Source organism: Nicotiana tabacum, chromosome 10, assembly GCF_000715075.1.
Source record: "Nicotiana tabacum cultivar K326 chromosome 10, ASM71507v2, whole genome shotgun sequence".
NCBI classification, from domain to species: Eukaryota; Viridiplantae; Streptophyta; class Magnoliopsida; order Solanales; family Solanaceae; genus Nicotiana; species Nicotiana tabacum.
This window is the reverse complement of record NC_134089.1, coordinates 5,998,776-6,022,643: the sequence shown is the minus strand read 5'-3', so window position 1 is coordinate 6,022,643 and position 23,868 is coordinate 5,998,776. Positions and strand designations below refer to the sequence as shown.

General features: G+C 37.4%; 1 protein-coding gene and 2 long non-coding RNA genes across 6 annotated transcripts; 2 read left to right on the top strand and 1 right to left on the bottom strand.

Annotated features, from left to right (window-relative positions):
- The first annotated feature begins 725 nt into the window (after positions 1-725).
- LOC107813371 (protein ROS1-like) lies at positions 726-11,689 on the top strand. 4 transcript variants are annotated; one of them, XM_016638633.2, is made up of 21 exons: positions 726-860; positions 1,320-1,370; positions 1,521-1,969; positions 2,658-4,280; positions 4,360-4,752; positions 5,442-5,532; positions 5,643-6,996; positions 7,118-7,197; positions 7,283-7,367; positions 7,456-7,547; positions 7,613-7,681; positions 7,970-8,006; positions 8,090-8,172; positions 8,617-9,081; positions 9,234-9,270; positions 9,369-9,426; positions 9,700-9,839; positions 9,927-9,992; positions 10,079-10,193; positions 10,278-10,316; positions 11,280-11,668. In XM_016638633.2, exons 3-21 carry the CDS (start codon positions 1,522-1,524, stop codon positions 11,396-11,398), a joined length of 5,394 nt encoding a protein of 1,797 aa, XP_016494119.2. In that variant the 5' UTR covers positions 726-860; positions 1,320-1,370; position 1,521; the 3' UTR covers positions 11,399-11,668.
- LOC142164588 (uncharacterized) lies at positions 10,547-12,928 on the bottom strand. The gene is made up of 3 exons (XR_012695338.1): positions 12,794-12,928; positions 12,186-12,280; positions 10,547-10,679 (listed from the first exon to the last, which is right to left on the bottom strand). It is a non-coding gene; the product is annotated as an uncharacterized LOC142164588 (long non-coding RNA).
- Positions 12,929-16,872: 3,944 nt separating this feature from the next.
- Positions 16,873-19,832, top strand: LOC142164587 (uncharacterized). The gene is made up of 2 exons (XR_012695337.1): positions 16,873-17,587; positions 19,172-19,832. It is a non-coding gene; the product is annotated as an uncharacterized LOC142164587 (long non-coding RNA).
- Positions 19,833-23,868: the final 4,036 nt, after the last annotated feature.

The following is a 23,868-nucleotide window of genomic DNA, read 5'->3' as shown; positions in this document are numbered from 1 at the left end:
TTAGAAAAGTGTACATTGTACTATTGAAAGGGGACCACTAACGGTGCCATAACGACGAGAACTCATGCAAACTAGGAAATTTTTTTAATACTATAAGGACCGAAAATTCTGTAACTTACCAGAAACCCTAACGGCGTCAAAGGTTCCCAAGTGAATCGAGTCTTCTTTGGCCGCTTCACACGCCGACGTTAGCTGTTTGATTGCAGAATTACTTACACCCCGGCTAATGTTTCTACCTAAATAAAAGTACGTATGTTGCATGCGAAAAAATTTAATTACACCTGTTCTTTAAACAAGAAATATATAATATGTGCTTTTTATGTATATGTTTATCGAAAAAAAGGTATTCCAATACACGAAGTATTTTGTATTTACGCATAATAGAAAAAACACATTTTAAGGGATAATGCAAGCAACTTATCTTAATGCAAACATCAATGACTGACTTCACGACATGAAGGCGTGGAATTGCATCTCTTTCACGTCAATTTACGTACCTTTTTACGTACATTCATGTCACTGAGTCAAATTACATGTGTCTTACACATTTCAATTATGTAAAATAGTATCTATAGTTTGATGTAAATATCACGTCTGAGTAAAAATTTCTTCACACTATATATTGGCTTACACATACAATAAAATACAGAGAATAAAACAATGGATTTTTAATAGTTTACCGGGAAAAGAAGTTACCAGTTTCTCAAAGAGCTTTATCTCAGTCTCGGAATTAAAGCACTGGTATTTCTGTTTTGGCTTCTTTCCTACTTTCTCCCTCCCCTTTATGGAATACTCAGTTTCAGTTTCTCTTTGCCGTCCACTGCCTCTGTGAGATCTCCGGCGGTATTCCATTTCCTCAGGTCAGTAAAAATTTACTAAGCTCCCAAATTTTAACCACTCTTCTTATCCAATTAAATGTGAATTTTCTCTAATTTTTAGATAAGAAAGTTGCAGAAAATAAGCAGCATTTCTTGGTAAAATGATCAAAGATTTTATGCAAATTTTGTTTTTTCAGTCAGATTGCTACAATCTTTCACTGATTACACCTAATTTTTTCATTTATATCTTAAATTAATGAAAATGAAATTTCTGGTGAGTTAAAGAATTTACTTTCTGTTTTTATCCTCCATTCACTGTCTCCATCATGGCAGGATAAGTAGATATATAGGCTCGTCTTTTTGAGATCTGAGCTGAAAACACTTATTCGGTTCAATTAAGGGTGTCTTAAAAATTATGTTTTTGGAAAGTTTCAGATATTCTGTTTCTCTTCCTACAAATTCATTTTTAATTTCTGTGTCTTATACAGTTTTGTTTTGCAGGATGATTTCATAAAACAGTTCCCCGGCTGAAGCAGTTTATTATTATACCTTGTATAAGCCCTGCCTTTTTTTTCCTTATTTTTTTCTTTTCTATGAGACTACTTTGAGGTTATCCCTGCAAAAAAAACTGTCTAACATTTTATCCAAATAAAGTAAAATAAAGGCAGAAAATTTGGATTTTTACCAAGTCTGTCGCTGCAGCATGGAGGGAAGGCAAAGAAGCTCAATTCCACAAACAGAAGATTTTCAGATTTCCAATTCATGGTTTCCAACAACTCCAGCAAAACCAAGTTTGGCACCAATATGTGGGAATAGGCAACAAAATCAGCTAGCTCAAGAAAATGGGCTGGAGTTGAAAAGAATTTCACAAGGGCAAGGTCTAAGCCAAGTGAACCAGCCAGAATTGAGGAGTTTCTTGCAAGAACCTGAAGGTCGACACGTGGTTGCATGTCGTGGTTCGACAAATTCAGTAACAGAGTATTTTGACACTTGGGAAGCAGCACCAGGCACAAAATCCAAAATATATGGAGACAGCAATATGTATAATAACCTCTCTACTGATGATGTAGACAAATGGAGCAATGTGTCCTTCGGACATCTCTTGGCACTAGCACATGCTGCTGGATCCACATCCGCCACTGAAAATGCAGGTAAAGAATTTAAAGTATTCATTCACTCGTAGTTATGACATAATAATAGAAATGCATAATGCCTGGAGAAACTTCCAAATAATGAAAATCACATTCCTTGGATAACTAAGACCTGCAAAAGGATAGAGAATGAAATAGAATAAGATCATTGATCAGTTCTGGTTTAGGTAAATCAAGCTGACATCTATAACTTACAATTTTTTATGAGCAATTTGGTTGCTCATGGACAAGCTATCTAGCATTTAGTTATACATCCTAGTAAATGCCTGATAAAGTTCCAAAACAGACTACAGAAAGGTACCTTCACTAAAATCAGAGGTGAAACAAACAGTGACGTGCTTTCTCTAATAGTGTGCTACTCAATAAGTGATTTCTCATTTGTCCTGATATTCTTAACAGTTAATTTTTTGAGACATGTGGTACCCGCTTCGACATTGTTGTGTTATGTTCTACTGTGTTAAACATTAATTCAGCCAAACATCAAAAGATATTTTCATGGCTTAGCATACTCAACTAGAATCTTTAGAAAGTGTTGTTTCAATTCTGAGATTTCCTCAATAAACTAACATGAAAGAGGTGCCCCTACCCTGGAAGGGCTTAGCATACTCAACAAGAATCTTTAAAAACTGCTGTTCCAATTCTGAGATTTCCTCAATAAACTAATATGAAAGAGGTGCCTATCATGCAGATGGAAGCTCTATTTGCTCGAGATTCCCTTTTAACCTGAATTCACCAGCAGATGAAGTCTTGAGAAGCAACAATGCTGTCCAGTTTGAACCAATAACACCAGACCAGAGCAAGAACAAAGGGGGCCGAGCATCTGATGAGTTAAATCTAGATATTAACAAGACACCGCTACTAAGCCACATGCAGTCATGTGAAGATACATTAAAGAGAGCACAAGCAAATGATCCTCAACAGAAGAAAGAGCAGTCAGGGCTGGTGTTGAACATATCAGAGGTGCAGGGGAGTCACAAGCCTGACAAGGCGGATGAACAGGATGCTGAACAGAATAATACACCACAGCAGAAACGAAGAAGGAAGAAACACCGGCCTAAAGTGGTAATTGAAGGCCAGCCTAAAAGGACTCCTAAACCAGAAAAAAACCAGCAGCATAGTTCAAAGGAAACAACAGGAGAAAAGAGGAAATATATCCGAAGGAACAAGGTTGAGGAACCTCCAGGCACACCCTCAGACAAGGTAGACGGTATGACTTGTCCCCAGAGCCAACTTCCTAGTTCCAGAGAAATCCAAAGAGCAAAGAGGAGGTATGTCAGAAGAAATAAAGTTAACAAGCCCGCACCAAATCCTGCCGAAGATGAAACAATTGATCCACCAAATATTTCTCGTCCAAGAAGATCCTGCAGGAGACCACTGAATTTTGACTCAGAAAGCAGATTAAGTGATGAAAGCTCTTCACACTGGCCCTCTTCAACTGTGGAGGACTTGCATGAGAATCAATCCCGTTCTAGTGTACATCTTGGAAAGGATATTGAAGTCACAACAGGAAAGACAGAATTGGGCACAGTTTATGACATCGCATGTTCCAGAGGAAAGTGTAAAATCATTTTCTCAGATGAAACTCATGATAAACAGGCAAGCATTTCAGAAATGACACCAAAGAATCTGTATGATTCCAACTGTAGCAGCAGCGCATGCTTGATCCAGGAAACACCAGAAAGAGCCTTGAAAAGACAACATTCTTTTAGAACTAATGAAGCAGAACTTTACAGCACAAATGTCAAGGGAGCCTACTTCAACTCCATGCAGGCATATCAAGCAATCCTCCCAGCAAATGAACCTTATGCTCACAGTACACAAGGGATGCATTTTCCTACAATTTACAAGAAAAAGAGAACAGAAAAGGGCCATCCCACAGCAACATCTTATGCTAAGCCGTTTACATGTGAAACTAACTATCTGTCTTTGTCTCAGTGCAACATTGGTCTTTCCCAAGCCAGTACGTCTGCAAATGACAAAGCTAATAATAGAATGTGGAGTCCCGAACGTGTACCAGCATTTGTAGAAGCAGAGGGGTTAAGAAGAAAAAGATCAAAAGGCATAAGTAAAGTACGTGACTTAGCATCACTGCTTGAAATTTGTAAACACTTTCCTACAACTCCTGCCAAAGAAGCATCGATATCTGAATTTGGAGAAAGATATTCAGATCAGCCTAATACATGCATGGAAGCCCTAGTTGCTGACACCCGTGCAATAATGAAAACAAAAAAGCGGTCAAAGAGAAGCATCCTAGTCAGTTCCACAGCATCCTATATGTATGCTCAACAACAATTCACAACAAATGCAAGGGGTAGTTCAAGCTATATTCTTAACTTTTGCATAACCTATCAAATAAGATGTGGACCTTAATTGCTCAAAATTGGATGCAGGTTTCCTACCAGCTATAACATGGAGGTCCCCAGTTGACGAAATTGCCGAACGCTTACAGTATCTTGATTTAAATAGAGAAAGCATCCAAGATCAATATCAATATGGGGAAATCACCTACCAGAATAAGTTTCAAACAGAAAATGCCCTTGTTATTTATCGAAGAGATGGAAGTATTGTCCCTTTTGCAGGATCATTCATTAGAAGACGGAAACCGCGGCCCAAGGTTGACCTTGATGATGAGACCACTAGGGTATGGAAGCTTCTGCTGCAAGATATAAATAGTGAAGGCATTGATGGTACAGATGAAGATAAGGCAAAATGGTGGGAAGAAGAACGCGGAGTGTTTCATGGACGAGTAGACTCATTTGTCGCACGGATGCGTCTTGTTCAAGGTAAGTGTACATAGCTTTCACATCTTTATAGTGGCTATCAAATAAGCATACCCCCAGCTAGATTCGTTTGATTAGAAAAGCAGTCAACAATAAATAAAAAAGAAAAGCAGTCAACAATAAAAAAAAAATTGCTAGTCTAAATAGGATGGTCAGATGGATTGGAAGTAACACAAACTATCACTTGAAACCAACTTGTATTATGAAGATGCACTAGCAATAAGTTAATCCAAGGATTCCAACCTGACAAACACAGATGCACCTGCAAGGTCAAGAAAGAAACCTAAAATCCAGCCTGACACGTTTCTATACACATGTACAGTCCCGTAAAGAGAAAGGGGAATATGATGGAAGAAGCAAGCCTGTCCCTATATCTTCATCTGCAAAAGTATTAGATCGCTACACATTAATCATATAATATCAGCAAACTATTAAGATAATAGATTTAATTTTGATGCAAAACAACCTGCAACTAAACCCGTGTCATACCAATAGAAGCCATGATCAGCTTAACACTAGGATTGCACACCAATCCATCAACCTTAAACGAGATTCCATGTTACCTTGTTGTTTTTCCTTTGTCCTCTAGAAAACTTTATTTCACAAAGGGCCATACCAGGAACAAGCAAGATGTACATGTAACATTGTCATCTTTGGTGTCATTGACCATTTCCTATTTTTCGGTGAGCCAGGAGACAGGCGATTCTCTCCTTGGAAGGGATCTGTTGTAGACTCTGTAGTTGGAGTTTTCCTGACGCAGAATGTCTCAGACCACCTTTCTAGGTAAGCTGGACTTTACACCACAGTTTCTTTTTTAATTTCTCCCTTTTCTGGTATATCCATAAGATATTTAAAATATTGAGTTCCAATAAAGCATTTTATCTGCTTTTTAGCTCGGCATTCATGTCGCTTGCTGCTCAGTTCCCTCTTAAGTCAAAAGCTGGTACTGAAAAGCATGAAGAGAGAACAGGGATCATAATTGAAGAACCTGAAGTGAGTGGCCTGGAGCCTGATGATACAATTGGATGGCACGATGATCAATCAAGTCCACCGACTCTTGGTCAGGATTTCTTGAGAATCTCCAGTGCAGAGTCAAATGGTGAAAAAACAGTTGTTAACAGCATTGAATCAAGTGAAAATAGCACTAACTGCACTAGTCCAACTGAAAATTCCATATCGCAGCAACCTGGTTCTTCTAGAGAAAGTTCATGTGTGCATCATGAACCAGCAATGTATGGATCGGCTACAGCTAATGCAGCAACAAGTTTTTTGGAGGATCAAATAGGACCAGACGATTTGCTCTCTTCTCAGAATTCTGTACTTTCTTCTCAAAATTCTGTGAACTTTCCGGTTGTTCAAACTTTGGAAGGAACTGAATCAAGCAACTTTTCTGGCTCCACATCATTTTTGAAGTTACTACAGATGGCAGGAACTTCGAAATCACATGGAGTCCAGGATCAGAAAAGTGAAAATATCTTACCAGAAACAGATGTACATGGCCAACTACATGTGACATGTTGTTCACACTTCCAGAAGGATGAGGAGAATCACAAAGGCTCACTAGAAAATGTCTGTCCTCGTAGCTATTTGGACTCATGCCTGATGCCTAATGTAGGAGCACAAGGAACCAAGTGCAAAGACAACTTGGAAGAAGCTGCAAAATTTCCAGATCTCTCAAGGAAACTCAGTGCACTTGAACAAAGTAAATTATCAGCAGAATCTACAAATCAAGCACTGTATGAAGAGATGAGTGAGGCTAAAATCTCACGCAATCACCATGAAAACAAGGTGGACATAGCAACAATTGATGATCCAGTAGCCAACTTTGAGCTACAAATTCAAATTGAAGAGAGCAACTACAATATGCAGCGAGTAGCAGAAGCACCAACATTTTCAGAAGCCATTGTAGATGTCAGAGAGGAGGTCAGTGTAGTTGTCGATTCATGCAAGTCTGAGCACATAGCTTTGAAGTCAAATTCAAACAACAAAAAACATCATGCGGATAGCACATTAGACAGAGCAAATGACAATACTAAAGCAAAAAAGGAACGCCCAGGAAAAGAGAAACAGAATGTTGACTGGGACAGTTTAAGGTTACAGGCTCAGAACAATGGTAAGAAAAGAGAAAGGACAGCAAACACAATGGATTCACTGGACTGGGAAGCAGTGAGGTGTGCAGATGTCAATGAGATAGCCCATACCATCAGAGAACGGGGAATGAACAATATGCTAGCAGAGAGAATCAAGGTACACATATGAAAATTGCAATGAATAACCTAATTCTTTTCAAATCCACCTTCATTCATCTATTACAGTAATTCCTGAAATCCTAAGAAATTGCTCAATGAAAAGAAATGAACAATTGCAGGATTTCCTTAATCGGATTTTTAGAGAACATGGAAGTATTGATCTTGAATGGCTGAGAGACGTTCCACCAGACAAAGCAAAGTAAGCTTGCAATTGAGCAAATAATTTCTCAATGTTTATCAAACTATTGTTCACCGACTAAACAAATACACATGCATGGTCTCAGAGAGTATCTATTAAGCATCAGGGGCTTGGGCCTGAAGAGCGTAGAGTGTGTGCGACTATTAACACTTCACCACCTTGCTTTCCCTGTAAGATTTCGCAACCAATTTTTGAAGAGGTAATTAATATGAAAAATAGCCATGTGTTCCCACTAATGCCTTCTTGTCCTTTAACAAGGTCGACACAAACGTTGGCCGTATAGCTGTTAGACTGGGATGGGTGCCCCTGCAGCCACTGCCGGAGTCGCTACAGTTGCATCTACTGGAACTGTGAGTATCTTTCTACGTAAACTTTCCAAAATTGCCTACATAGTCTAACTCTGCCTTTTCTACAGGTACCCGGTGCTGGAGTCAATTCAAAAGTACCTCTGGCCACGTCTCTGCAAGCTCGATCAGAGAACATTGTAAGTAACATTCTTTTCTCGAAAAACAATTTTTCCCAGGCCTGAGCAACAAGCACTAATTTGCTATTAAATGTAAATGATCCAATTATAACAGTATACTGCATAGTGGAAGAAAAGATTTTGATGTAAGAAAGTGCAGAGATGTGTGTGACAGACTTGTAGATTCAGGTAGTTGATTTGTGCAAAGGGAATAATAAATTATATACATGCATAATACTTAAAATAGAAAAATACTTTTTCCTCTAATCAAGTGATGCATTTACTGAGTCAAACCCTACTTGATTACAGATATGAGTTGCATTACCATATGATCACTTTTGGAAAGGTATGCCAATACGTTACTCTCCCCTAAAACTGGTGTATATGTGCAATCACAGTTTAAATCAAATTCATTTGCTACTTTGTCAGGTCTTCTGTACAAAAAGCAAACCCAACTGCAATGCATGTCCATTGAGAGGAGAATGTAGACACTTCGCAAGTGCTTTTGCAAGGTTTGCCTATTAGTCTATATACTTTCTTGCAAGAATTAATTTATCTCATGTATGTCCATCTTTATTAGTTCTTCTCAAGCTTTTCTACACCTAAACCAAAGAATCATAGTTCCAGAATTGTGGCCACTGAAACAAAATTTGACGAATCTACTTAGGCAACACAATTTTGCATTTAAGCTAATCCACCAGCACTTAAACTCAAAAATGAACCATTTGACAAATTGGTCAGTCACTCAGTGATGAAGCAACTTCAATAGAAACTTTAATATTCACTGATTTCTTCTGGTACAAGATAGAACTGCCACATCTCAACTTCCAAACTCAAGCCAATACCCTTATGGTCAGCACATTCAGTAATACCTTACAATTAGATTAGCAATTTACTAGTCTAAAGATTGAATGCATTGTGTTTCACATATGGTATTTGACACATTCCTCATTCAGCGCAAGGCTTGCCCTTCCAGCACCAGAAGAGAAAAGCATTGTGAGTGCAACAGAAAACAAAGCAGCTGGCCAGAATCCATTCCAGAACTTCAGCCAACTGCTGCTGCCCTTACCTCAGGCTGATCAAACACCATTAGAGCATTCCAAATTGATCAACTCCGCACCTATTATTGAAGTGCCGGCAACACCAGAGCCCATTGTAGAAGAGCCTGCCTCACCTGAGCCAGAGCAAAATGCTCCCGAAGTTGACATTGAAGATGCTTACTTTGAAGATCCTAATGAAATTCCTACAATTACATTGAATATGGCAGAGTTCACTCAAAATGTGAAGAAATTTATGGAAAACAATATGGAGCTTCAACAGGTAGAAATGTCAAAAGCCTTGGTCGCTTTAACTCCAGAAGCTGCGTCGATTCCCGTGCCTAAACTTAAGCATATAAGCCGGCTCAGAACTGAACATCAAGTGTAAGTGCATGCTCCTGATATCTACATCATAAAATAAAGTAAAGATGTGCAATAACTTCTGATAGATAACCAATATGGGAGGGTAGCCTATTATTTCATACAGTTCTTCTAAATTTGTTTGCACTTACTATCAATTGTTTCTCCATCCACAGATATGAACTTTCAGATTCTCATCCTCTCCTAGAAGGGGTCAGTGATACTACATCAGTTTAATATTTATATATAAGCAGCACGTAAGCTGATATTGAAATTAATCCTCCCAATAATTGCATCTTTTCATGTTGCAGTTCGACAAAAGAGAACCAGATGATCCATGCTCCTATCTTCTGGCAATATGGACACCTGGTAAGATTAATGTAATGTAATACATAGGAGGAGATGTTTCGAAAGAACTAAAGGCAAAGCATTCGCTTCCGGCTATTTTAACCCTAAAACTGATGAATTAGATGACTCATGTTTGTAAGGAACAATTGCACATAGCTAACTATGCAAGTCCAGGTTCCAATCTCATTAGTAGCTTGTGTTACAGTGGTAGAGGGTAATTTGGTGAAATAGGTTAACTCTTCCTCAGGCTTTCAAAAATAACTTATTCTCCGTCATGTACCAATTCCATCTCAGGTGAAACAGCAGATTCTATTCATCCACCTGCAATAAAGTGCAACTCCCAAGAAGCTGGTAGGCTATGTGATGATGAAACGTGTTTTGCATGCAACAGCCTACGTGAAGCACATTCTCAAACAGTGAGAGGAACAATTCTGGTAAAGAAAGAGCAAACTAACTATAATGCTTGTCATGGGAAAGCGGTCTGAGAATTCTAATCATTTCTATATATACTTTTCTAACAGATACCGTGTCGAACGGCAATGAGAGGAAGCTTTCCGCTCAACGGTACATACTTTCAAGTTAACGAGGTGAATACAGCCGACTTTAAGCTCATCACTCGAACATGTCAAAGATAAGCATTTTACCATTTAATAGCATTTTTCTTATTTCTCAGGTGTTTGCGGACCATGACTCCAGCCTCAACCCAATTGACGTCCCACGAGATTGGCTATGGAATCTGCCACGGCGAACAGTTTACTTTGGAACCTCTATACCAACAATATTTAAAGGTAAACAGACAACTAAACGATGATCATTTATTTTTTAAAATGATTTGGGAGTAAAATAACATTAATATGTTCTTTGTTAATCAGGCCTAACCACAGAAAGTATCCAACATTGCTTTTGGAGAGGTATGTAGTCGAAAACCTTAAATCCACAGAGGTCCAAATGCTTGTCTTACCTTCTTATCCATTTCTACCAAATACATCAACGAAAAGTGTGCATGTTAATACCATATTCAAGTTCAAAAAAAACTCTGTATCAAGTTAAACGGGCATAAACATTCAGCATCAGAACAAAGCTTGAAACTAGGAAAAAAATAATCTGGGAGAACAAGTTTATACAACTTATATAGAAATAATTGTAGAACCTCCCAAGGTTTACCATTTGGTATGAGTGAGTCATCAAGGATATCTGACATGATGGTTCGAGAGAAAGTTGAAACCAGAGTCTTATTTGCAGATATGTTGATAATACTTGCTTCTTCATCCGATCTGTTTATGACCGATTAATGCAATCAGCTTATCTTTTTACGATCATCTATGAACATGTTATCTTGGTTCTAGTCCATCTTTCGAATAGAAAAATCTGTATTCCCTTCAGCCAATCAGCCCTGTCTCCTCTACTTTTGACTATGGAGCAGGGCCAGAACACATGTATACACTTGAAAAAGGAGTGACATACAGTAATAAGAGTAAACACAGACATAGATGTGCATATGAAAATCTGAAAAGTGAACTTTGAACCATTCTCTCAACAATTACACATAATGTGTACCAGTTAGGTTTCCATCAATCAACTTTTTCTTTTTTATTAAGCCCATAATCATCATTCAATCCTTCTTCGGAATGATGACTCCCACATAAGAAACGGCACAATTAGATACCTTTGGCATCCAAAAGAATGTATTACAACTTGCTCAGCATCAAAAAGCATGTTGGCAAGTTTCATGCTTTCCTTCTACACTCTCAGGACAAATAATAAAAACAAAATTTTGAGGAATAGTAATCATTCAGGTCATTAAGAGGAAGAAGTGTTATTCCTTTACTGCAACACCCTTTATTTGCTTTCTGATCAAGTACTTTATTTCACAGGGTTTGTTTGTGTGAGGGGTTTTGACAAGAAGACACGAGCACCAAGACCACTGATGGCACGGTTGCATTTTCCAGCCAGCAGATTGAGTAGGACTAAAGGAAAGCCAGATGAAAACTAGGGAGCAGTGTCCTACTGAATCAGCAGGCAGCCACCTAGGCTGAACAAGCTAGCAACATTCAGTAATCAGTACCATGATGTTTTAAACCTTAGGAAAGAAAGATAGGTATTGTCTAACTTGTAAGTAAATTGTAGCATAAGTAAATGAGATGATAATTGATTACTTGTAGCTGATACTTAGGGTGGTCATTTCTATTAGTGACGATCATCAAATTCTTCAACAGGTTAGTGTATCTTTAGCCAACTGAAATTCAAATTCAGTTGATTTTTATACGTCTCATTTTCTCCTCAAGAATAGAAAAGAGTAATAAAAATTGATTCTCTTCCATGCCAATCAATACACTTGGCTCCTAAATTACAAAATAACTGGTTTGGCACCGCAACACCAACATGAGGCGAATTTGCAAACTAATTCTGATGGTAATTCGTAAAGGGAAACCTTCCCACAAGCTAAACAAAACCCCTTTTTTCATAGGCAGGAGCTGCACCAAAATCTTATCAAGTAGTAAAAGCTTGAACAAGGGAACAACGTTATAATGTACATTGTTTTCGACTAAACATAATTAAGACTAAAAGGTAAATATATAAACCAGGACTTGCAAAGAGCACCAATATATTCATGATACCAGAACCCTCGTAAAGATTAGCTTAAACTAATACCCTATTCAGACTTCATAATTTGTCTAAAACAGCACAGAAATACAGTTGTTGTTTGCAACTGCTGTACTACACTACTAGCCAGCCATATAGTTTCGAAAATCACAATTGAATTGAGATGCATCTCGTACCTTTTTTTGAAGCTGAGAAAATCACATTCGATAAGATTTCTGCAACTCGGAATTACCAAAATGTCATTAGAAGAGAATGCAGAGCAACTTTCAACCTGCACATAAGCATTAGTTATGAGATAAGCATAAACATGTGCAGCAGCAAATTCAAATTCAGAATAATGAAATTAGAGTCAAGAGAGTGGACTCTGAAATATACACTCCATTTAATTTCATATTCGAGCCAAATGCGTTGAGTTCGACATGTCAATAGATCTGCCAATAACATATTTAGCTTTTGACATACAATTACTTTACAGTTTAATTCGCAAGTTTACAAACCTGGTAGTTTAGGAATATCAAGGTATAAAGCAATCATGAATTTGTTATAAGGACATACCTACAAACATGTTTAGTGCACGTAAAAATCGGCTATTGATTGCGGATTCCACTACAAATCGGCATTGATGTTTCTATGACTACGTTAATTACAACTTCAATTTGACTATAATTCACACATCAATCACTTCAAAATGCATCTAGTAATTTTCATGTTTTCAAGTAATTAACAGATATCTCAAATACTGATAAAATCAATGCTGTAGATTCAAAATAACAACATCAATTACCAACAACAACTCTCCGGAAAACTTCTGAACAACGAGAAGCTGAAAGTGCGATTCAGAGAAGCTGCAGGGAATGAGAGAGAGATTTAGTGATTGCAAGCGCCCAACGGTTACTTATGGATTTTCTATAAGTAATATGTGGAGTTCGTGTGTGTATGTGTGTGTGTGTGTGTGTGTGAGAGAGAGAGAGAGAGAGAGAGAGAGAGAGAGCGCGAAGGAGATGCAGAGTTCTATGTTTCAATAAATTTGGTAATTTTGCCGCCTCGCGGATTTTAGAGTTCCCTCGCTTTCCTATTTATGAGTGGGGATTGCACCCGTTTCAACATGGTCGAACCCGAACCTTATAGTTTTTTCCCCTGGCGACCCGAATAATTTTTTCCTTTCGGATAATTTTTTTTTTCCCGGTCAAGAAAGATAACTTATACTCCCTCTGTTCCAGTTTATGTGAACATATTTCCTTTTTGGTCCATTTCAAAAAGAATGACCACTTTCTAAATTTGGTAACAATTTAGTTTAAACTTACAATTCTACCCTTAATGAGACTCTTTTATAACCACACAAATACTGTGGGTCCCCTTTTAACTTGTTTAGGACCACAAATTCCAAAAATCTTCATTTTTTCTTAAACTCCGTGCCCAGTCAAACAGGTTCACATAAATTGAAACGGAGGGAGTATTAGATAATAAACTATTACATGGAGCCAGTGGCTAGAGTTACATAGTAGATAAAAACTAAAGGGGAATCTCTAAGGAGATTCTGACTAGTGGTGTCTGGAGGACTAACAGTTGTCAGTGCGTGTGGTGGTACCATATTTTAGTAGTTACGCCATTTAGTAGTTACGCCATTTAGGTCTGCTTGGTATGCATCTAGTGCAACGGACGGTGGTGATAGCAAAAGCAGCATAGTAGTATCCGTTAGGGTGGTACCATATTTTGCTAGTTGGTCAGCGATCATGTTTTGCTCCCTGTAAATATGCGTAACAGTAGGCTCATTTAGCATGCGTAGGAAGTACCTGCAATCAGTAATAAGGGGAGATAAGTGAGTGAGTTTGTTATAAAGTGAAGTAATGACTACCTTTGCATCCATTTTTACTTCCAAAGGCTGGAAGTTGTATTGAAGAACCAACTGCAAACCGCGCAATAGTGTGAATAATTCCATGTTATTGTTCATATTTCTCTTCATAATAATATCACTTCTGGTTTATGATATTATCTTTAATTTTCTTATTTTGATTTTTTGTAATAGTTATTTTAATTTAGAGAAATTTTCATAAAGCACTATCTTTTTGTGGTAATTAGCTATCTATAGATACCATTTGTTATATTACGGATTGTAGATACATTTTTTGTTGTTATAAGATATATTAGATGTATTTAAGCTATTGTATTCATAAATACAGTAGCAAAAATAGGCGTGAATCATGGAAGTCCAACAATTAGTTGTTGTATTCAACTGTATTCATGACGTAAAATATGGGATTACAGCTAAACCTGTTAATCAGGCCGAGCTGTCCCGTTTTCAACCCGCTTCAACCCAGGTCAGCCCGGTTCATCCCGGTACTGTAGCATATAGGGCGGCTGGGACGGGTTGGTGGGGGACCGGGTTTTGGACGAACACGTTCAGCTTAACGGGGCACCGAACCCGCGTAACCCGTCATCCGTTAACGGATTGTTAACGAGCTGCAGCCCGATTACCGTTGGAATTTTTTTTTTTTAAATTAATTGGACCGTTCCCAACGGTCAAATTGAGAAATGACAGTTGGGGAACGACCAGATTTTGCAAAAATGGCCATTTGCCCCCCCTCCCCCCCCCCCCCAATTAAAAATATAGCCCTCCCGCCTCTAATAATTGAAAAAATATATTTTTAATCTTTTAAAATCTATAAATAGCCCCCCTTCTTCCTCATTTTTCTCATAATTCACTCTCTTACTACTTTAATTCTCTCTCAAGTCTCAAGTCTCTCCTGATATTATAGTTCTTAAATTCTCAAATCTCAAATTCTCAATTATTTATTATTTCAAGTTTCATCAATTATTTAGTTTAGCCATTACAAAATTATTACTATCAAGTATAAAGTATTCAAGTGAAGTGTGGTATCAAGTATTCAAGTATAAAGTATCAACTATCAAGTTTCAGTCTATCAATTGAAGTTTGATTTTTGATATCAAAAATTTAAAATTAATGCGGCATCCGGAATCCCGGTACACTCGTTCCATCTCTTTCTCTTATTTGGCATACACTTATTTTATTATTTAGAATTATTTAATTTAATTTCTTACTTTAATTTACATAATGGATTTACTTAGAGCGGCCAAAAAAGCGTGCACTAGTAGAGGTGGTAGTAAGAAAACTTCCAAAAGAACAAAAGGTGGTGTTGGTCCTTCTAGTAGCTTTACACATATTTCTAAAAGTTCACCTAAAAATTTAAATGTAGATTATGAGCGAATGCAAGAAAATTTTGGTGTAGATGATGATTTAGATGATATTCAATCACCCGATAATCTTGAAACACCATCACCTACACCTGGTAATGCTAGTCGAACTCAAAATGTTAGGGGTGCAACAAGTAGGCCTCCTCTCCCTTTTAAGAAGAATCGACAATTAAGAAGTAAGTGTTGGATGTTTTTTGAAAGACTAGAAGATCAAAAAAATTATGTAAAATGTAAAATTTGTAGTGAACATCATAAACATGAGCCCGATAAAGGAGGGGGAACGGGTCAACTTCGTAGGCATATGGAAAAGAAACACCCTCTTGATTGGGGAGTAGATGAGTCATCTGGGCAACAAAAACTTAACCAGAGTACTGGGGGTTATTTGGGAAATACGATATTAAGAAAGATCGGGAAGAATTATCTAAAATGATTGTTTTATGTTGTTTACCTTTTAGTTTTGTTTCTTCACCGTATCATTTTACTTATATTCAAAGAATTTATAACCCTATATTTAAAGGTATTCCTAGAAGTACTTGTAGAGCTGATATCTTTAGGCTTTTTAGACAATATCAGACATAGATACGTTATTTGTTCGCAAGTCTTCCTTGTAAAGTTTCTCTTACTTCTGATATTGGTCGTGCTATAAATGGAAATGATTATTTGACTGTTACATGTCATTGGATATATGATAATTTTTGTATGCAAAAACGTATTATTGCTTTTAAATATGATGAAGATCAAAGTCATACTAGTGCATTTATAAGTAATACTATACATGAAGTTGCTATATTTTATAATCTTGCAGAAAAAGTTTTGTGTATGTCATTTGATAATGCTTCTTACAACAATGCTGCTATTACAATATTAAAATTGCATCTACACCCACCACTTCCTAAAATATTTCATGTTAGATGTGCATGTCATATTTATAATTTGATTGTGAAGAGTGACCTTGAATTATTTAGAGATGAAATTACTTTAGCTAGGAGATCTGGTGGTAATGTAGACATGTGATTTTTGACCATCCCCAAGATATTTTATATTTTAGCATGTAAATATTTAATGTAGGCCTAATATAGCTATTTCAACTATTTTTGGCTTCTTTACTTTATTTTCGTCATAAAAGCGGAAAATTACAAAAAAAAAATATTTTAGCTTACGCGTCTTTCATAAATTTAAATAAAAATATACAAAAATAGTACTTTATTTTTATTTTTACATAATCTTGAAAATACAAAAAAATATGTTGTATTTGCATTTAGGATTTAATTTTGCATTTTTAAATCAGTTAGTAATCTATCTGCTTTACAAAAAAAAATAGAAAAATCACAAAAAATAGTTTATTTTGCATTATTCAATTTTTAGATTTGAATTTTGTTGGTTTTTCTTTAATTAGTTGTAATAATTATTAGGTTAACTAATTCAATTTTCTAGGATAATTTGGGGTTAAGAATTAATTTAGATTTTATTTTAAAAAAAAACAAAATAAATAAAATAAGAGGTTTATACCTAATTTAGGAAGCTTCCCATAGTGGTAGGGTTTAGAAAAATACACTACTAATTAATTTAAAGAACTAAGTTAAGTGGAGTTAATTAAAAATTATTGAAAGGGCATTTGTGAATCCAAGGGGGCATTTTCTACTGCCTATATAGAGGAGCTGAAAAGAGAGGACAAGAAAAAGAGAAGACGCCTGATATACAAAAAAGGGACTGAAATTAGTGCAGCTTCTCACAAAAAACAGACCCACTCTCCTGAATACTCTTCTTCTCCATTTCCAAGCAACAGACCTAAGCTTCAGCAAAATCCTAAAGAACCCCGAGCCTTGACCCCCTTTCCATATCTTAACAAAAACAAGTTCCATCTCCCGCAAAAAATGGCAGTAAAATCCATTAAAAACAAATCCAAATCCAGCCACAGATGCCAACGAACCAACACCCTTTTGGCAGTAAATTTCAGCTAAAAATCAGGTTTGAAATCACCCAAAACCTACAGCTAAAGTCACTCTAAAAATGCAGCAAAAACAGATCTAAGGCACCTGTTTATCAGCAAAAATCTGCTCTTGGAACCAACCTTTAACGGTCATAGAGACCAGCTGAAATTCCCACAAAAATAGGTGAAAAACAACATTAAAATAGCCCCAAACCCAGCTAAAAAATGCCATAAAAATTTGTTGAAATTTCACTACTAAACTAGCTCCTTTAACACCCGAAATTGCCTTCCAAACCGAGTCGAGGCAGTGAAGTTTTCGTTCGAGGTTGCTGGTGCGATTCGCTATTTATTTGCAAGTTTTGTCGTGGTCTTGAGCAATCTTTGGAGTTTTGTTTCCTCCTCAATAAATTGAAAAGGAGGAGCTGATTTATTAAGGTCCATTTTCTCACTTCTATTTCATTTTTTATTTTTATTTTATTTTTATATGCTTGTTAGTTCAGTGAATGTTTAAACTACTGGATTGTCACTTTCGACTCATATATATTTTATCTGTTTCGTAAATAAATAACGTGAACTTTAATATACTGCTCGAATGCTCATGATTGATATTTGTATGTTCCACTTGAAATGAGCATAGCAGAATAATTTTCTTTTCTTCTTTCTTAGTTTAACTCCTAAGATATGTGTTCGTTGGTTTATCTCATGGAAAAAGTAATATATTAAAAGAAGCGTGGTGCAGTTTACAAACTCTAGTGGAAATTTTGGTTTTGGTTCTAAGCTAAAAGATAGGAGTAATTGACTTTGTCTTTGAAAATTAGGCTTAATACGATGTGTTGAAGAACATCGTAGCTTGCTTTACGCGCGCTATAATAAAATCATCATAGCTATGGGTACGGTTCCCATGACGTAGTTGTGATGCATAACTTTCAAATCCGGGGTACATTTTATGTGACTCGACCACATTTAATCTTGTTTGTAAAATAAACATGTTGTAGATCATGGGTACGGTTCCCGTGACATGATTCGCAATATGTAACACTAATTTATTAAAAGCAGTTCAGAAGGAATAAAATGCACATAGGTTTCAAAGATGTTTTAAAATCAAATAAATAGGCCAATAATAATAGTTAAGCGACCGTGCTAAAACCACGGAACTCGGGAATGCCTAACACCTTCTCCTGAGTTAACAGAATTCCTTACCCGGATTTTTGTGTTCGCAGACTGAAAACAGAGTCAATCTTCCTTGATTCGGGATTAGGACACCATAAATTATTCCAAGTGGCGACTCTGAGTTTTAAATAAAATAATCTCGTTTCGATTGTCACTTAAATTGGAAAAAACTCCCTTATGCCCTTGCGAGTGTGGAGTGAAAAGGAGGTGTGACAGGTGTAATTCAAGGAAATAATAGAAATGCTAGATTAAATGCATTTAAGGAAAAATGTGTACACTATGGACTAAAACCAAGACTCGTGCCTGAAGAAATAGTTACTAGGTGGAATTATACTTATTTGTTCTTAAGATGTTATTATAAATATAGAATGTCTATAACTGAAGTTGCTAATTCTCATTGTACCGATCCTAACCGTTTGTTAACATCTAAAACTTGGGATGTCATTCATGATGTTGTACAATTTTTACAAAAATTTTATGTGGCTACACTTGAGTTTTCTGGAGCTTATTATCCTACCATTTCAAATGGTTTAGTTCATATTGCTGAAATTTCTCTTTTACTACATAATTTGAAGCAGAAAGAAGGATATGCTACTGTTGTTGAATCTATGCTAGATAAGTTTAAAAAGTATTTCTACCCAATTCCCTATATTTACCTAGTTGGTGTTATTTTAAACCCTACTATCAAAATGACAAAGTGTCGCCAATTAATTAGAGCTTTATATAATGATATGGATATTGGACCAACTGAAACTCCTAATATTGACACTTATATTTTTGAGCTACACACACATTTACAAACTTTATATAATTATTATGCTAACATTGCTGATGCTTCTTCGGTTGTAGATGCAAATATTCCTTCAACATCTGGAACAACTATGGATGATGATGATTGTGTTCAAGATTATCTGATTTGGTCTACACTAGGAGAGCATCAACAAACAAGTAGCAGGAATATTAATGAACTACAATTCTACTTGCAAAAGTCATCAGAGCCCCTCACAAAGAATTTTCTACCGCTGGGTTGGTGGAGGAGCGTCTCAAATCAATTTCCTGTTCTTTCGACCATGACTCGAGACGTGCTAAATGTGCCGATTTCAACAGTCACATCAGAGAGCGCATTTATCCAAGCAAGACAGCAGCTAGGAGATACCTGTCATTCATTGGGCAACAACGCTTTGAAAATTCTAGTGTGCATCAGAGATTGGATAAGATCAGAACGGCGAAATCAAGGGCGTGATGAGGTAGACGAAGAGGAGGACCAAGAAATTAGAGATATAATGGTTTATGGTTCCGATTCAACCAATGCCGGAAACCAAGAACCTCATGTTGACATGGAAGAACTTACAAAAATGATGCAAAACAATGTGATGTACTATTTCTTATTTTTTATAATTATTGTAAATTTTTAATTTGCAAGTTCAAAATAAAAAAATAAAAAAAAGAACTTGCAAATTAATTTGAAGTATTAAAATATAAAATGAAAGCCTTCGGAGTTTGTTCCTTACATATTGCCTATTGGTCTTATTAAATAATTTTTTGTAGCCACTTACTTTCTAATTTCAAATTTTCAATTTTAAAATACAAATTTCAAATTTAAAACTTTAAACTTTAAAATTCAAAGTTTAATTCTAACCCTTAAAAGTTTGCAAATACTTAACTATCAATAACATTGAATAAGAAAAATAAAATTTAATTTAAAAAAAACTGTAGCCCGGACTGCCCAAACCCACTTAGCCCAAACACGTACGGGCCCTAAAAACCCCGAAATTTCCCAACCCGCCAGTAGCCCGTTTTCCCAGCCCGCTAACCGAACGAGCTGGGGGTTTTCCCGTTCAGCCCATCCCAGCCCGCCCGATAAACACCTATAATTACAGTTGGACAGATTATTGTATTCGATTGTATTTACAGCATGAAACAGGGGATCACACTGTTTTTAAATGGAAAGTGAATCAATTAACATAATAGACTCCTAATATAACTCAATAAACTCAATTATAACACACAAATTTTGTATTTTCAGTTATAAAAAAGATTCTCAACCGAAAAATACCCCGAAAACATAGCAATCTTCGAAGAAATTATATAATACATCTGAATAAATACATTGATTAAAAAAATATATGAATACATTCATGGCATATAGCGAGACATTGAATACAATGAAATACATAGAATATAGCGGGATACATTGAAATACAATGAAAAAAAAGACAATGAATACAATTGAAATACAGCGAGATACATTGAATTACAATGGAAAAAAGACAATTAATACAATAAAATACATGAAAATACATTGAAATATATTAACATAAATCAAGTAGCTCATCCCCAAACTCTGTCGTCTTTGTTCAAGAACAAACCTTAATTTCCGGCGAATCAGCCGTCGAGCAAAAACCCTGAATCACTAGGGCTGCAACTCTAACAATAACGTTCCTTGTTGGATCGCGAGCTCTATCGAGTGAAGGCATATTTGATGGCGGGCAAAAGCTGGCTTGTTGGGTCGTGAGCTCTATCGAGTGAAGGCAGATCTGATGGCGAGCAAATGCTTTTGCCCATTTCTAGAACACAATGCAGATACACTTGATGGCCCTTCTGGAAAGGAACCATACAACAAATCCATGTTGTGAATGGTCATAATTTTTTGCAATATTATGACATTTCTTCACTCTTTTGGATAAACAAGCTTCAATTGAAATTGAGATTTGTTCCTAAAAAAAATGCTCATTTTCACCTTCTTCTTTTCCCTTTTAGCCTCTTCTTTATCTTCCTCTTCTTGCTTTTCTGGTTTGAAGTATTCCTCATTGATTAAATCAAGTGGGTCGTTGTCTTATTTTCCTGCTCTTGATTTTCCTATTGCAAAATTAGCACCAGCAACACAATTGATTTTAATCGCTCTATTTTTCCCATCACCAGTTTCTACTAGTCTGATTTCTTTTTCTTTTGAATTTTCCACAGCTTTCTTGATCATCAATTCTTTACTACAGATAAGTTGTGAAATTCTTCACTGAATCTCACATGGAATCCAGGCAAAATCATTGTTTGTGACTAATGGTAAGTGATGTGGGTGAGAGGAATTTTGAGATTGAGCATCGTATTTTTAGGGAATGAGGGAAGAGAATGACATGTATCAAAATAGAGAGAGAAAAAAAATAGTGTAATTGAATAACGTATTTAGTGGCTTAAGCGCAGTAGGTGTGATGACCCGAAAGGTCATCACTTGTTTTAGAAATAAATCATGTGTTCCGAGGCCTTAAAACCTCCTTTTTACCTTACCTCAATTTTCGTATGTGGTCCGAACCTATTTCCGGAAAGTCGTTTTATGTGAAAATATGAGAAAATGAATTTCTAGAGTTAAAATTTGATTATGGTTGACTTTGGTCAATATTTTGAGCAAACAGACCCGGGTCCGTGTTCCGACAATCCCGGGAGGTCCGTAGGAAAATATAGGACTTGGGCGTATGCTCAAAATCGAATTTCGAGGTCCCAAGCCCGAGAAATAATTTTTTTTTAAAAAATATTTTCTAGAATATTTATGAGTTTTTGGAAATGAAATGTGTTTGAAATTTGATGGTATCGGGCCCGTATTATGGTTCCGGAGCCCGGTACAGGTCTTATATGTGATTTAAGTTGAGTCTGTGAAATATGGTAAGAAACGAACTTGAAATGACGTGAATCGGACCTTATTTGAGAAAATTGGAAGATTTGATGTTCTTAAGTGATTTCATGATTTTGGTGGTGAATTCATGGTTGTTGATGTTATTTTGAGGATTAGATTGCACGAGCAAGTCCGTATGATGTTTTAGGGTTGGTGTGCATGTTTGGTTTGGAGCCACGAGGGCTCGGGTGCATTTTGGATAGGCCACGGGGTGGAATTTGGACTTAGGATGTTGCAGATTTTAACTGGTATATTGCAGGCCTGCAGGCTTCGCATTTGCAAAGCCTAGCTCGCAATTGTGAACTCGCATTTGTGAAGGTGGTGTCGCATTTGCGACCACTGGCTACTACTGAAGGCATCAGAACTCTAGGTTACATGGGTCTCACAATTCACAGACAAGCTTAGTAGAGTCTAAAGGATCGGTACGTAGACATCTGTATTTATCCCTCAGAGGCTACAGAGTTGGGAAAAATTTCACATCTATTCTTTCCTATCGTGCGGTTTGGTTGCTCAATGTTAATTGAATTTCTACTCTGTTCTTTCGCAGATGGTGAGAACACGCGCTTCTTCATCCATTGACCAGCAGCCCGAGCCCCCGGCAGCAGCTCCCACGAGGGGCAGAGGGCGAGGGCGAGGCCGTGCCAGAGGCCGAGGTAGGGGCAGAGCTCAGCCCAGAGCAGCAGCACTAGCGGTGGAGCCTCAGGTTGAGTTTGATGATGATGTTCCGGCACAGGCAGTTCTGGTGGGCCCATCTCAGGTCCCAGAGGGGTTCATTGCTACCTAGTACTCCAGGATGCTCTGGTCCGTCTAGTGGGCCTCATGGAGAGTGTCACCCAGGCAGGTTTGCTTCGTGTAGCTCCAGCCGTCTCTCAGGCTGGAGGAGGAGCCCAGACTCCTGCTACTCGTACTCCGGAGCAAACGGCTCACCAGTTTCAAACTCCAGCAGCTCAGCCAATTGGAGCAGTTCAGCCGTGTGTGGCAGCTCAAACTAGTGATGGAGCAGCTATGATTGCCAATGCTTTGTGGAGATTGGACAGGTTCACCAAGCTCTTCACTACTACTTTCAGCGGTGCATATTTTGAGGATCCCCAGATTATCTAGACAGCTGTCATGAGGTTCTCAGGAACATAGGGAGAGTGGAAACCAATGGGGTCGACTTTGCTACTTTCCGCTTGTCTAGATCCTCCAAGACTTGGTGGAGAGATTATTGTTTGACTAGACCAGCCAGATTGCCATCTTTGACTTGGGAACAGTTTACTCAGCTATTTCTATAAAAGTTTCTCCCTATCACTCAGAGAGAGATCTATCAGAGGTAGTTTGAGCGTTTCCAGTAGAGTTCTATGACTGTCACTCAGTACGAGACTAGATTCATCGACTTGGCCCGTCATGCTCTTATCATACTTCCCACCGAGAGAGAGAGAGGGTGAGGAGGTTCATTGAGGGATTTATTCAGCCTATTCGACTTCAGATGGCTAAGGAGATGGGGAGTGAGATTTCTTTTCATGAGGCGGCCAATGTGGCCAGGAGAGTTGAGATGGTTCGATTGTAGGGGAGTGGTCAGGGGTCTGATAAGAGGCCTTGTCATTCAGGCAGATTCAGTGGTTCGTCTGGAGGTTGAGATTCGTATGGTAAAGGCCATACTCTTAGGCCTTTCAGTCAGCACTTCAGGTTTCTCACGGCACTTCAGGTGGCCGTGGTTCTCATATGTAGTATTCTGATCAGCATCCCTATAGTGCACCACCAGCTCCTATCAGTGCACCGCCACTCCAGAGTTTTTGGGGTGGTCATTCAGGTCGCCAGGGTCAGTCTCAGTTTCCTCAGCCGCAACACTCATGTGGATGCTTTGAGTGCGGTGAGTATGGTCATATCCGGAGGGCTTGTC

What these genes read in the sequence shown, in the direction of transcription:
- LOC107813371 (XM_016638633.2), top strand. Translation starts at nt 1,522, where the DNA reads ATGGAGGGAAGGCAAAGAAGCTCAATTCCACAAACAGAAGATTTTCAG. An exon ending in CATACTTTCAAGTTAACGAG is followed by an intron (nt 9,993 to 10,078) that starts GTGAATACAGCC and finishes CTTATTTCTCAG; the next exon opens with GTGTTTGCGGACCATGACTC. An exon ending in TATACCAACAATATTTAAAG is followed by an intron (nt 10,194 to 10,277) that starts GTAAACAGACAA and finishes TTTGTTAATCAG; the next exon opens with GCCTAACCACAGAAAGTATC.